General features: G+C 41.7%; 1 protein-coding gene and 1 long non-coding RNA gene across 6 annotated transcripts in view; one reads left to right on the forward strand and one right to left on the reverse strand.

Moving 5' to 3' along the window:
• Positions 1–14,384, forward strand: part of sptbn4b (spectrin, beta, non-erythrocytic 4b) — a 43,304-nt gene that overhangs the window by 17,142 nt on the left and 11,778 nt on the right. For 3 of the 4 annotated variants that reach the window (XM_077565763.1, XM_077565764.1, XM_077565765.1), the window contains exons 24-35: positions 250–340; positions 3,586–3,732; positions 8,035–8,298; positions 8,369–8,593; positions 9,008–9,097; positions 9,862–10,140; positions 10,312–10,442; positions 11,912–12,116; positions 12,212–12,457; positions 12,572–12,706; positions 12,807–13,051; positions 14,068–14,206. In XM_077565763.1, the coding sequence (XP_077421889.1) occupies positions 250–340; positions 3,586–3,732; positions 8,035–8,298; positions 8,369–8,593; positions 9,008–9,097; positions 9,862–10,140; positions 10,312–10,442; positions 11,912–12,116; positions 12,212–12,457; positions 12,572–12,706; positions 12,807–13,051; positions 14,068–14,206 (2,197 nt within the window). Of the gene's footprint in view, positions 1–249; positions 341–2,304; positions 2,498–3,585; positions 3,733–8,034; positions 8,299–8,368; positions 8,594–9,007; positions 9,098–9,861; positions 10,141–10,311; positions 10,443–11,911; positions 12,117–12,211; positions 12,458–12,571; positions 12,707–12,806; positions 13,052–14,067; positions 14,207–14,384 lie in introns of those variants that run through there. The other variant, XM_077565766.1, reaches the window with a different exon arrangement.
• Positions 7,889–14,339, reverse strand: LOC144052030 (uncharacterized). 2 transcript variants are annotated; one of them, XR_013294113.1, is made up of 4 exons: positions 12,203–14,339; positions 10,266–10,416; positions 9,889–10,110; positions 7,889–8,578 (listed from the first exon to the last, which is right to left on the reverse strand). It is a non-coding gene; the product is annotated as an uncharacterized LOC144052030 (long non-coding RNA). The 2 variants fall into 2 exon arrangements; XR_013294112.1 differs by having other exon boundaries at positions 9,830–10,110.

Here is a 14,384-nt window from a genome sequence, read left to right on the forward strand (position 1 = left end):
ACATTACCGTGAATTAACAATACTGATTGAGGACGTACCTATTTATGCCACAATGATTAGCTTTCATTGGTCAAAATGTCCAAATAGCCTACATAGAATTTGATTAAGCTGATCAGTGTGTGGGAGTTTTCTTCCAAATCCTGTATTTCTGTTAATAATTTTGCTATTATTTCAGGACACTTCACGTTGTCTCGAAGTTTAGAGCTACAGAAAGTGTGTTTAACTGATGTGCTTGTGAATTGGGTTCAGGGGTAACCAGAACCGGGAGCAGGCCCAGCAGTGGTTGGAAAAACTCAACGACCAGTGGGCTCTCCAAAGGTTCCTCCAGGACTGTCATGAGGTGAGCACGTCAAAGATCGTAATTGATGACTTTTGAACCTTCTTTCTTGATCCCATTTGGTCAGTGGGTTTGTAAACAAAGTAAGGTTTGTTCACGCGGTAAAAATTCAAACCATGTTGAAATGTGTCACCACAAACCATGTTATCATTTCAACGATTATGACCGAGCTAGCAGATCAGATCCAAATTCAAATTTTCTGATCACAAAAATCTGGACCAAATGCATCAACCAGTCATACATGATCCTAATCGAAGTCCTTTGTTCACACTGCACCATTCAGAGAATATTCCAAGTCACCATCTCACTTCATTTTCTTGTCTTTTCTTAATTGTGTTGTTCTCACAGTTTCTTTCATATGTTTCTCTTTTCTTTTGTGATTTTAATGTGGTGAAGACAGCAATCGAAAATATTGCAATACTAAAAAATAAGGGCGTGAACTACACCGGTCACAAAAGCTCAAAGTCCTTTGTTCACAAAAAGCTAGCTTCATTTATCAGTCACATAACATAACATAATTAAAGTGTTTTTTTTTCACAAAAAGTCGAATTCAAAATAATGCGACATCAGTCGCAGAAGATCCCAAAGTCTGTTGTTCAAAAGAAGTCACATTCAAATGATCTTTGATTTTAGTCAATTCTACGACCAATCAGAGAAGAGACAATTTTTTTTGGGGGGGGGGGGGGTGATGTGTTTTGATCCGCATGGCTTTTCAGCTGACTTGCAGAAGAAGAAAAAAAATGCACACTTCAAACATTTCAAAAGCACTCACGGTCTGTAAATTTGGGGCATCTTCCATTTCTGTACCCCAAAGCCGCTTTGGTTTGCGCAACTTTCTGCTCCATTATTCATGAGTGTGGCTTCTCATCATTAATTTACTACATGAAAAGCACTGGACCTCACTCCCTCTAATTATACTGTACAGTATGCAAGAGTGTATGTGAAAGACAAGATCTTCAGGAAAATATAAGAAATGTGACAGGAGAAGGAATTTTCTTTTCTTACTAGATTCGAATTCTAAATAGTCTAACTCCACACATCTTCAGCTTGTGTTAGCAATAAGTGCTCCCACCGCATGGGTTGTTTTTTGTCCTAAGTGGCATTGTAGGTAAGCACTCTCAGACAGACACTTGCATTTTGATTGGTGTTTCCTTTTTGAGTCGCTCAACTGTCGTGTGTCAAGCAAGCGTTAATACCAGAAACGGACGGGACATGTTTCAAGCGTCTGTCAACAGTTTTCGCTCCCTTGTCGTCGTATTCAATGGTGAAACCGAAATTAATCCACGCTGGAGATTGGATTGAAGCCGATGCTCAAACCTCCTCCGCTTGTGCTAGCTTGTGCTAGCTTGTGCTAGCTTGTGCTAGCTTGTGCTAGCTTGTGCTAGCTTGTGCTAGCTTGTGCTAGTGTCAAAAAAACACAGTCCGTGAGGGCAGAGAGCATTCCTTATGAGCTGTGCATAGGCAATAAATATGTCCATTACAGGTTCCAAAATGGCCTCCGTTGTTGCATTTTATTTCACAAAACAAACAGTACAATGGTAAAGGGGCTTTAAATTGTTAGTTCTAGAAACTACAAGTACCAAGAAATTAAAGCCTGGAGAATTTCTAAGTAGGAATGCAATTTCTGAAGACAACAAAAAAATACCCAGAATGCCTCCCTGCTATCGCCACTGTGTGTTGAAGATCAGCGTATCGGCTCGTTGATGACAAGCCGTTGTCCGATTCCCCCTCATGCGATTCAACTGCAGTGGGGCGGCCAACTGCAGAGGTGGGGGTGGAGTGTGTGTAAGCGTGTGTGGGAGAGAGAGAAAAATCCCTTTCAAAGAAAACACACGTACACACACATTGAACTCCCTCCATCATCAGCTGTGTCCGGTAAGCCCTCCTCTCTCCCCCCGCCCCTCCTCCCATTGCTTCCCACCTCCTCCCTCAATGAAGGTGGGAGGCGCCAGCGCATCATCTCGGGCCGTCTGCCATTTTATTGTTTTGGAAAAAGGAGGGGGATGAGGCGGACAAGGTTTTTTTTCTTCCTTTATCTCTCGCGCACGTGCTCGGATGCGGACCCTGACGACGGACCCCCCGCCCCCCTTCTCTTCCTCTTCCTCTTCCTCCTCCTCCACTTCGTCCTCCTTGGGCCGTTCCCGCTAAGGAGCGTCGCCGGTAAAAGCCAGTTTGAGTTGAAGGCGATGCTGCATGCGGATGCGAGGATGTTGTTGCCGGGAGACCACGATGCTGTCGTGTGTGTGTGTGGTGCGTGTGTACGTAGGGATTCCTGCTCGCTCGGCATGTGTGTACTTGGTGACTACATACAAGCATGTGTGTGTGTGAATGACCTTGTCCCTGTCTGCTGTTGTGGTGTGTGTGTTTGCCGATGTGTGTGAAAAGTGACTTCGGACAACATGGTGTGTGTTTCTGTGTTTGCGTCTTCTAAACTTGTGTTTGGGAGGAGCAGACTAAAAAAGGCTTGGATCAGTTTAACTGGTTTTGTTATGTAACAATTTGGGTTTTGCTTTAATCTTGTATAATCAGTTATTTATTCTTACTTTTTTGTTATTAGGAGCATAATGTACTGTAAACGTGTGTGCGTGGTCTTGTTTTTGTTACATAGTGGTTCCAACATTTCGGGATTTCACAGAGTTGTGGGGCCCACCCGTCCATGTGGGGCCATTTTGTCGGGCCCCACAAGTTTAGACCTCTTTTTGAGGGTCAAGACATGGTTTTAGAGTTTAGGTTTGAATGGGGTTATGGTTGAGGTTAGAGTAAGGAATAGGGGTAGGCAATAATTTTTGATGGTTGGGGTTAGGGGAAGGGGCTAGGAAATGTATTATGTCAATGAGATGGCCCCACAAAGATAGTAAAACAAACCTTTGTGTGTGTTATCAATGTATGTATAGGATATGTGTACATATGTACTTATGTATATGTATGTATATAAATATATGTACAGTATTTAGGGGAGTGCATATACCTCATAAAGAACCATTCAATACGTACCTCAAAAACTTTCCATGTATTGAGTGAGTGTTAGGCATGAGCATTATTGTGGTTATGATTATATAGATATTTAAAAAAATAAATAAAATGTTTAGGCTGAAAGCGAGTCTAACTTAATAGCACCATCTGTTGGTTGCTTTCAAACATTGGCATGATGCCTCCATTGCTTTGGGATGACAACATTTGTTGATTGATTGATTAATTGATTGATTCATTCAATCATTGATTATAAATGTCTCTGCCCTTGCCCCCAGCTGGGTGACTGGGTGAGCGAGAAGATGCTGATGGCGAGGGACGGAAACCGCGACGACACGCAGAAGCTTCACAAGAAATGGCTCAAGCATCAGGCCTTCATGGCAGAGCTGGCACAGAACAAAGAGTGGCTGGACAAGATCGAGCGGGTGAGTTAATCGATCACGACGACATATCCTGATATCCTCAGTCATTCCAAACAGCATATCATTCACTGTCGTGGCTATTTTGACATATTACTGTAAACTGTTTTTTTCTCACTGCTTTCCAACATGTATTTCATTCCAAATTGATATAGCAACATTTTCCTCATTGCTAGCAGCATATCATACACTATTTTTGGTATGACACTGCAAACCGTTTTGGTTGTTTTGCTTTCTTTGTTGACATTTTTCACACACTTATTTCAGTTCAAAATCAATTTCGGAAAACTACTGTTCCTAGCAGCATATCATGTACGGTCTGTCATAATAGTGCAAACTCTTAGTTACTTTATTGATTTGGTGTCAATGCTGTCTTCTACACTAATTTGAGTTCAAAATCATCCCTCGCAATCTGTCATGATTTCCTTGTTCCTGGCAGCATATCATTCACTTTCTGGGCTGTTTCAGCAAAAAATATGCAATCAATCTTTCATCATCTTCTGCTTGAGTTTTTGTTTGAATTTGTTCTTTGTTGCTGCTTTGTATACTTACTTGATTCAAAATAAGTCGCTCCTCATTTTTCGGATTCCTAGCAACAAGCTAGGTTATCATGTGTCATCAGATTTGGGGAGAAAAACAACAAGCTGCAGTCTTTCATTAGCTTTTTGTTCTTTCACTGTTTGTCACTGCCTTCCACATTTATCATGCTATCCTAATACCTAACTACAAGCAGCATATCATGCACAGTCATGGCTATTTTGGGGTAACTTTCGGATGGCCTTTATTAGTATTCATCTGCCTGATTGTGCTGATTGTGCGAGCTAATTTGGCATAAAACTGCAAACACCATTTTGATGACTTAACTAACTGATGCTAATGTACATCAGGCATTTCCTTTTGTGCTATATGTGTTTCCCACCACACGAGTGTCACTTGAACCACCCTACATAGCTCAAGCCTAATGCTGTGCGAGTCAAACAGGCGACTTCTCAGCCACGATGCGTTCGCTGAAAACCAAAACGAGGTCACGCGTTCGCTCGCTTGTGCGCCGCATCGCGCTTCCTCTGCAGTGTGTGAGTGGGCAGGGCTGAAACCCAACTCCCCCGCTGGGAGCGCAGAGAGAGAGAACGGCCGGCACACCAACCATGACTTAACATCAAAAGTCGTTATCATATTTACAGCCAAATAATAGGAACCATACTGTCCTTCCCTTGCGAGTCAACTATTGTTACCGCTGGTGAAGGGCTCTCCAATCAGAGAGGAGAACGGCGTCCTGATTAAAGTGCCGCCGTCTTGAAGTGGATCTCAAGGTTTTTCGCTGTCCTGGCTGCATCTCCTCTGAGAGCTTGTGGACTATTTTTGTCCTCTATGAGGATGCACACAGGGACACTTTGAAGGCAGCACATGTGTGGCTAACAAGTGATGCCTTGACAGGCTTGAGAGGTACTGAGAGTCCATTGTTCACTTTGATCGTAGGGATGCGCACAATAGTCATTTTATTTGGATCACATTGCGCAGTAACTAGCAGAGAGTGCTGTTAGTTCAGTGAGGATATAAGATTGCTCCCCAAATGGGTTCCAGACAAATGTAGTCATATTTGTTTTGATCGTAGTTGTGGTTACAGTAGTTAGTAGTTATGGTGGTTGTCGTAGTAGTAGTTGTAGTAGTAGTGATAGTGATAGTAGTAGTGGTAATGGTAGTAATGGTGGTGGTAGTAGTAGTAGTAGTGTTGGAGTGGTGGTAGTAGTGGAAGTGATAGTGGTGGTAGTAGTGGTAGTGGTGGTAGTGATGGTAGTGATAGTAGTGGAAGTAGTAGTAGTGGTGGTAGTGGTAGTAGTAGTAGTGGTGGTAGTTGTAGTAGTGGTGGTAGTGGTAGTGATGGTAGTATTAGTAGTAGTAGTAGTAGTAGTAGTTGTAGTAGTGATGTAGTGGTAGTAGTAGTGGTGGTACTGGTAGTAGTGGTGGTAGTGATAGTAGTGGTAGTAGTAATAGTGGTGGTAGTGGTAGTAGTAGTAGTGGTGGTACTAGTGGTAGTTGTAGTAGTGGTAGTAGTAGTGGTGGTAGTGGTAGTGGTAGTGATGGTATTATTATTATTAGTAGTAGTAGTAGTAGTAGTTGTAGTAGTAATGGTAGTGGTAGTAGTAGTGGTGGTACTGGTAGTAGTGGTGATGGTAGTGGTAGTATTGGTAGTGATAGTAGTTGTAGTAATGGTGGTAGTGATAGTAGTGGTAGTAGTAGTGGTTGTACTGGTAGTAGTGGTGGTGGTAGTACTACTAGTAGTAGTAGTAATAGTGGTGGTGGTGGCGGTAGAGGTAGCAGTAGTCAAAATAGCAGAAGTAGTTGTAAAAATGGTGGTGGTGGTGGTAGTTGTCATGGCTAATAGTAGTAACTGTAGTCACGGTAGTAGTACTAGCAGTGGTGTTGGTAGTAGTAGTCTTAGCTGTTGTAGTAGTACTCGTAATAGTAGTCATTGTGGTGTATTAGTAGCGGTGTTGGTGTTGGCTGTGGAATGAATGACTGTCAGCCTCCTCACACTCAGGGGGTAAATATTGACACGCTAGCTGCTAGTGACATTTGGAGGCAAGCAGATGTCTGCCGCGCTGACACTCGCAGATCTGTACGTGTTAGCTTCTGTCAGACGACCTTGTTTGCTGCTTTCCGTCTGTTCCTGTAAGACATCTTCTCTTTCATGCAAGGAATAAACTACAAAGATATCCTGTGGTGTTTCCCAGTGAACAATTGTATGTTTGTGATCACGAAGAGGCTCAATGTTTAGTATAAGAGTGTACGCAACCCCCACCCCCTTTTTTTTTACACTGCAGTCAATGTCTAATCTATGCAACGTCTCCTCTTTCTTGCATCAAATCTACCAGGATTCAATTGGTGGCGTACATTACTTGGAATATAGACAATATTCCCTGAGTGTGCGTGTGTGCGTGCATGCGTGTGAGCGAAAGTGGGGGGAGCGCTGCTTCGGCCCACACAGTCCTCCCACACTCACAAGACACATTTTAACAACAATTTACCACCACCGCAGTGGTCTTAATGCTGCATTGTTGCTGCTTTTCAGGCTAATAATTGGTCATAACATTAAGCACACTGGATGATCATCAAAGAAAAATTATGGACCAACACATTAAAAGTAAAAGCTATAAGACCATCTCCAAGCAGGAGCAGCTTGATATTTCTGTAGTTGCAGTCGCACATATTAATCATAAATTCAAGATCGACAGGACTGTAGCCAACCTCTCTGGATGTGGCCACAGGAGGGAAATTGATTACAATTTGAAGAGACGGTTAATAACAAATGGTAACAAAAGAGCACAGAATAACCTTCATATAAATTTAAGGTGAACTCAAAGTTCAAGGTACGGCAGTGGCAGGTCGCACCATCCGTCATTGTTTAAGCCAAAGTGGAATTCATGGGAGACGACCAAGAAGGACACCACTGTTGAAAATAAATCATAAAAAAAAGGCCATACTGCATGTTGATAAGCCACAAAAAAGACTATCAAGATATTCTAGAAAGAATGTGCTACCCAGTATCAGAACGCTTGGTTTTGCAACAGGATAATGAGCCAAAACACACAAGAATGTCTAAGAGCAAAACATTGGACTATTCTGCATTATTATTTTTTTATTTCATTATCAGAGTGGTACCAATAGTTTTGTCTATGTATGGGTTTTTTTGGTTGCGATTTTCAAGTTTTATTTTCTATACTGTACTAGACATTTTTTTTAATTCAATAAATTTTGGCAGGCTGTTTACAATACTCTTCTTTGTGGTGTGTCAAATTTATAAGACATATTTATTTTTACTTTCCAGTCACTTTAAAAATATATGGTTTTCTTTTTATGAGAACATGGCATTTTTTCTCTAAAATTTCTGACCGTCTTTTAGTAAAAAAAAAGTCAAAAAAATTATAAAAATATAAATACAGTATATAATATAAATATAAAAAATACAGCTTTTTTTTAAATCCAAATTTTTATTTTATTTTTCTTGTATGACGTCCACCTTCTGCTGCTGGTGACAAGGGGACAAATAGTGAATAACATTTGGTTGGGGGATGGGAGGGAGCAGGTGTGTGTGTGTCATATAAATGGTACATTATCTGCACTGCCCCCCCCCACACGCACACAATTACCATGCGCTCTCCTTTTCATCTGCAGCTCCCCATCACAGACAGATTTACTCATGCACATGGTGACATATGTCTGTGTTGTCTTTGTATTTTTCATGAAAAATATCTGATCCAACGTGACAAGTATTTATTGTAATTGACATGTAACATTGGCGTCTCGCAGGAGGGTCAGCACTTGATCCAGGAGAAGCCTGAGCTGAGCCCGCTGGTGCGTCAGAAATTGGAGGAAATCCGCGAGTGTTGGCTGGACCTAGAGAGCACCACGCAGGCCAAGGCCCAGCAGCTCTTCCAGGCCAACAAGACCAACCTGCTGGCTCAGAGCTACCGCAGCCTGGACCAGAGGCTGGGACAGATGGAATGCCAGCTGGCCTACGTGGACCGCGGCCACGACCTGGCCACCGTTAACAGGCAGCTGAAGAAGCTGCAGGTTCGGTACCACGATTTGTCCTTTATGTACCTGCCTACATTTACGGTATTTTCCATTACTGTACCTTCAGACCATGGAGTGCCAGATGGAGGAGTGGTACCAGGAGGTTGGTGAGCTGCAGGCTCAGGCGGCCGCCGTGCCGCAACAGACGCGAGCCAAGGAGACGGTGGCCGAGCAGCAGGCAGCGGTCGAGGCTCGCATGGTGCGCCTCATCGAACCCCTCAAGGAGCGCAGACGCCTGTTGCTGGGCTCCAAGGAGGTGCACCAGGTGGCACGAGACCTGGAGGATGAGATGGTGAGTATCGTCGACAATAAGGAAGCAAAAGGGTGTCAGTTGCGTAACATCTCGCTACTACAGTATTCTGCTAACATATTGTTCACGTTTTTCAAAGGTGATTTTTTACTCTGATACTTTTTCTGGATTTTTTGTAACAAACTGCAATCACGCTTTTTTTCAGATTTTTATGTAGTACAGTGCTGCCATGCTTTTTCTCACTGGCTTTTTGAGAATTGTTTTGTTTTATTCATATTTTCCTTTCGGACATATTTACAGGTTACATCGATCACATCACATAATTTTCAACATTGACATCTGAAAGAAGGGCTGATGGGTAGAAGCCAATATTAGTGTCGTGGAAATTTTTGTGTGTGTGTGTGTGTGAGTGTTTATGTAAGAACATGAATGTCTGACTTGGGTCTGGTGTTGTAGTTGTGGGTGCAGGAGCGCCTCCCACTGGCTATGAGTCAGGAACATGGTTCGTCACTGCAGTCGGTGCAGCAGCTCATGAAGAAGAACCAGGTGGGACCATCAGAATATCTATTTAGCAGAACTCAAACCTCTAATGCAGTGGTGGGCAAAATATGGCTCGCAGACCACATTAGGCCTACAAAGTATTTACATTATCAAGAGTCTGTAATTTTTTTTATTATTAATTCAGCCTTTTTAAATCCCAAAAAATGGTTGAACTAAAATAGATTTTTATAATGTTTGATTTATTTATTATTTATATTTCTAATTAAATAATTATTTGATTGTTTTTTGATTAAAAAAAGAAGAAAAAGAAAACCATTTACATATACATTTAACAATGTTGCATTTATTTGAATAAATATTGGTTTATTAATTCAAATTAAATTATTGAAAATACAGTAATGCAATTAAAAATGAAAATAAATTATTTTATAATTTAAAAACTATTTTACATGTTTGAACTTATTTGGTATTCTCTCATTAAATAATTGGTTAAATGATTTATTGTAAATAGTCAAATAATAAGTGTTATTAAAATTCACATTTTAAAAAGTATTCCATTAAATAATTGGCTAATTAAATCAAATTCAATTAATTCTTTTTTATACAGTTAAATTGAGAATTAGTATATTATTTTTTATTAAAAAAAACAATTTTTACATATAATGCATTACACATTTGAACCTTTTTTTAAGCTTTTTTTTTTTTTCAACAAATTACCTAGCCCATCTGTACTTTTTAAAAATCAAATGTGGCCCTTGAGCTCTAAAGTTATCCCACCTCTAATGTGTCATTTTCCTTTTTTCTTGCAGACCCTCCAGAAGGAACTCCAGGGTCACCTGAGCCGTGTGGAGGAGGTCTTGGAGCGTGCAGCCATCTTCGCCTCAATCCGCAGTCCCGATGCCAACGCTGTGCGGGCGGGCCACGAGCAGCTCTCCCAGCTGTGGGTCCTGCTCTGGGCTGAGACCGAACGCCGGCAGTTGGTGCTGGACGCCATGTACCAGGCGCAGCAGTACTACTTTGACACGGCCGAGGTGGAAGCTTGGCTCAGCGAACAGGAGCTGCACATGATGAATGAGGAGAAAGGGAAGGTGAGAGAAAAAAGAGTGTTTTAGAGATCCACCAAAACAACACCTCGTGTGACACAATCAAGAAATCTCAACAAAAGGCTCAACGGTGGCATTTATTGAAGCTTGAAAATTATTTTCGTAAGTACCCAAAAACATCTTCCTCCCTCGTCATCTTCATCTCCTTCCATTCAGGACGAGCCGAGCACCTTACAACTGCTGAAGAAGCACCTGGTCCTGGAGCAGACCATCGAGGACTACGCTGAGACCATCGGCCTGCTGTCTCAGCAGTGTCGGCAGCTGTTGGAAATGGGACACCCCGACTGGTTAGCAAACCAACACACACACAAGACTTTGTGAAAAACTTCAAAGACAATTGATGAGTTGGAAGAAACTTTTTGAAGAGTCTTTAAAGACTCTGTGAAGACTAATTTACCATTCTTTAGAGACTTTTCACACTAACCAGAGATTTTCTAGAGACTTTTTTTGACCAACTCAAGATTCTCTAGAGGACATTTTGACCAACTGAAGAGTTTTTAGCAGTATTTTGAGACGTCCAAAGTTAACTACAGATTCTTCAAATACTTTTTAAACCAAGTGAAGAATATACAGTATATTTGAAAAATAAACAAATAAAAAATCTATAGAGTCTTTAGGGATGTTTTAGACCAATGTGTCCCTCAAGATTCTTTTTGGACCAACTAATAAACTTAAAATACTTTATTTATTTATTTATTTTTTAGATCAACTGAATAGTCTTTAGAGACTTTTTAGACCAATGTAATAATCTTTCAAGATTTTTTACACCCAACATGAAAATCTTTAAAGACTTTTTAGACCAACTCAAGATTCTCTAGAGACTTTTTTGACCAACTGAAGACTTTTTAGCAGTCTTTTGAAACATCCAAAATTAACTACAGATTCTTCTAATACTTTTTAAACCAAGTGAAGAATATACAGTATATTTAAAATAATAATAATAATAATCTAAAGAGTCTTTAGGGATGTTTTAGACTAATGTAATAGTCCCTCAAGATTCTTTTTGGACCAACTAATAAACTTAAAATACTTATAATTTTTTAGATCAACCGAATAGTCTTTAGAGACTTTTTAGACCAATGTAATAATCTTTCCAATTCAAGATTCTCTAGAGAGTTTTTAGCAGTCTTTTGAAACATCCAAAATTAACTACAGATTCTTCTAATACTTGTTAAACCAAGTGAAGAATATACAGTATATATTTTTAAAAAATTAACTAAAGACACTTTAGGAATGTTTTAGACCAGGGATGGCGAGGTTCGGTCGTTGAGGGCCGGAGTCCTGCAGGTTTTGGATATTTCCCTTCTTCAACACAGCTGATTCCTGATCAGCTCATCAGCAAGCTCTGAATAACCCTGATAATGATTCTGTTAATTTGAATCAGCTGCAGTTCGAGTAGACCAATGTTTTAGACCAATGCAATAGTCCATCAAGTTTATTTTTGGACCAACTAATAAACTTAAAATACTTTTTTTAGATCAACTGAGTAGTCTTTAGAGACTTTTTAGACCAATGTAATAATCTTTGAAGGCTTCTTAGACAAACTGGAAAATCTTTAAAAACTTTTTAGACCAACTGAAGCATCTTTAGAGACTTTTCAGACCAATAGAATAGTCTTTAAATATTGTTTGGTCTTACTAGAGAATCCAGCAGATACCCAAGAGACTTTTTGGACCAATTAGAGAAAAACTTTTGATAACATCAATGACACTTGGAAGTAAACAACATGATGTGACCTATTCTGTTTCTGGCACAGTGAGCAGATCAGCAAGCGTCAGTCGCAGATGGACCGCTTGTACGTGTCGCTAAAGGATCTGGTGGAGGAGCGTAAAAGCCGCCTGGAGCAGCAGTATTGGCTCTACCAGCTGAACCGAGAGGTGGATGAACTGGAGCAATGGATCGCCCAGAGGGAGGTGGTGGCTAGCTCGCCCGAACTGGGACAGGACTTTGAGCATGTCAGCGTAAGTTGGGACACTGAGAATTTACAATCAGCTGCATCAGAAGCAAAATACACTGGAAAGGTACTGAAAAAAAGTTCATCAAATACCTTCTTTAGTTGCTACAGGAGAAGTTTACGGAGTTTGCATCAGAAACGGGCAGCGCAGGTCAGGAACGCGTGACGGCTGTCAACCAGATGGTGGACGAGCTTATCGATTACGGCCATGCTGAGGCCGCCGTCATCGCAGAGTGGAAGGACGCCGTCAACGAGTCATGGGCCGAACTTCTGGAGTTGATGGAGACGCGGGCACAGATGCTGGCCGCCTCGCACCAGCTGCACAAGTTCTTCGCTGACTGCCGAGAGGTAAGCTCGCTCAGGAATTGTAGAAAAGTCGTAAACAATCTTGCAAAATCTTGTCTTAAAAGAGATTTTAGAAAGTCTTTAAAATGAAGGCGTTTGTGTTTACGCGGTTTCCAGGTTCTGTCTCAGATTGACGACAAACACCGCAGGTTACCGGAGGTCCGCGTCCGTCAGAGCAGCACGGCCAACACCAGCACGCTGCAGAGGCTGCTGCACGGGTTCGAGCAGGACATCCAGCTGCTGGTCACGCAGGTACACCATCTAAAACATTTGCCCCCCTCGCCGCCTGATCTAAAAGGTGAAGACTGTTCCTTCCCTGGGGGAGGCTTCTAAAGGCATTGTGGTCCGTCAGGTGCGTCAGCTGCAGGAGAGTGCGGCCCAGCTGAGGACCGTGTACGCTGGCGAGAAAGCGGAAGCCATAGCGTGCCGTGAGCACCAAGTCATGCAGTGCTGGAAGGAGCTGCTCACTTCCTGCGAGGAGTGTCGGCTGCAGATCACCACTGAGACGGACAAGCTCAGGTTCTTGGGCCTGGCCCGCGATCAGATTATGTGGATGGACTCCATCCTCTGCCAGATCGACACGGGAGAGAAACCAAGGTATGTGTGCGTCACCTTTTAAAAACGTTATCGTACGTTCTTTAACGCTCTTGTTTTTGTATTGAATGTGAACACACGGTGGTTCAAATCAGGGTTTCAAACCTGGGTTAGGGTTGCCGTCAAGTGTTAGGACCTCAAATTAGGGTTTCAACTTCCAGATAGGTTTCAAACTAGGGTTAGGGTTTCAAAGTAATGTTTCAAGTTGGGAATTCTAGCCAGGTTTTGGGTTTCAAGACAGGTTTCAAATCTGGATTAGGTTTTCAAATTAGGATTAGTTTCTAAATAATGGTTTGAAGTAGGGTGTCAAACATGTATTAGGGTTTCATTCCAGGGCTAGTTTTTTTTCTTGTTTCTTTTTTTTTTTTAATTAGGGTTTTGTTGTCAAGCCAGAGTTAATGTTTCAGAGTAGGGTTTCAAACCAGGGTAGGTGTTTTAAAGTAGAGTTAACTTTTCACGCTTGGGATTAGTTTCAAATAAGTGTTAGGACCTCAAATAAAGGTTTGTGATTTGAAGTTGGGTTTCAAGCATAGATTGGAGTTTCAAAAGGGTTGGCGTTTCACTTTGGGATTTCAAAGTAGGGTGCCGAACAAGGTTTAAATTCGGGTTTCAAAGTAGGGTTTTAAATCAGAGTAGGGGTTTCAAGCCTAAACTAGGGTTTCAGACAAGGGTTTGCCAACTAAATTAAGGTTTGAAATTAGGAATCAAAGCCTGGGTTGGGGTTTCAAACAAGTGTTAGGGTTTCAAATTAGGCCGCTATTCCAGTTAGAGCAGGGATGGGCAATCCTGATCCTTGAAGGCTGGAGTCCTGCATGTTTTCGATGTTTCCCGCCTCCAACACACCTCAATCCAATGATCAGCTCACCAGCAAGCTCTGCAGAAGCCTGATAACGATGTAGATGAAAAATGTACTGCCACTGTTTGAAATTTTAGGGGCAAAATCCCACCATTTAAGGGCAGTCTGGAACCCTGGCGGCGGTATGTGATGCTGTACTGATGTCTGTCTCTGATGTGTTCAGGGACGTGTCGTCTGTGGAGGTTCTGATGAACTATCACCAGAGTCTGAGGAACGAGGTGGACGCTCGCAGTCAGAGTGTGATTGAATGTATCGACATGGGAAAGATGCTGCTGGCGGCGAGGAACCCTGCAGCTCACCAGGTCACAGCGCAATACTTACTCTCCGAAATAAACTGCAACGGTGTTTCCCAACTTTGATGACTCCAAGGGTCAGATTTGATACACAAAAACACCCCAAAACAAAATATGGCACAAAAACAATTATAAAATAGTACCTCGACTTACTTTTTACTTACTTACTTGCTCGACTTTCAGTGGC

Source organism: Vanacampus margaritifer, chromosome 5 (genome assembly GCF_051991255.1).
Source record: "Vanacampus margaritifer isolate UIUO_Vmar chromosome 5, RoL_Vmar_1.0, whole genome shotgun sequence".
NCBI classification, from domain to species: Eukaryota; Metazoa; Chordata; class Actinopteri; order Syngnathiformes; family Syngnathidae; genus Vanacampus; species Vanacampus margaritifer.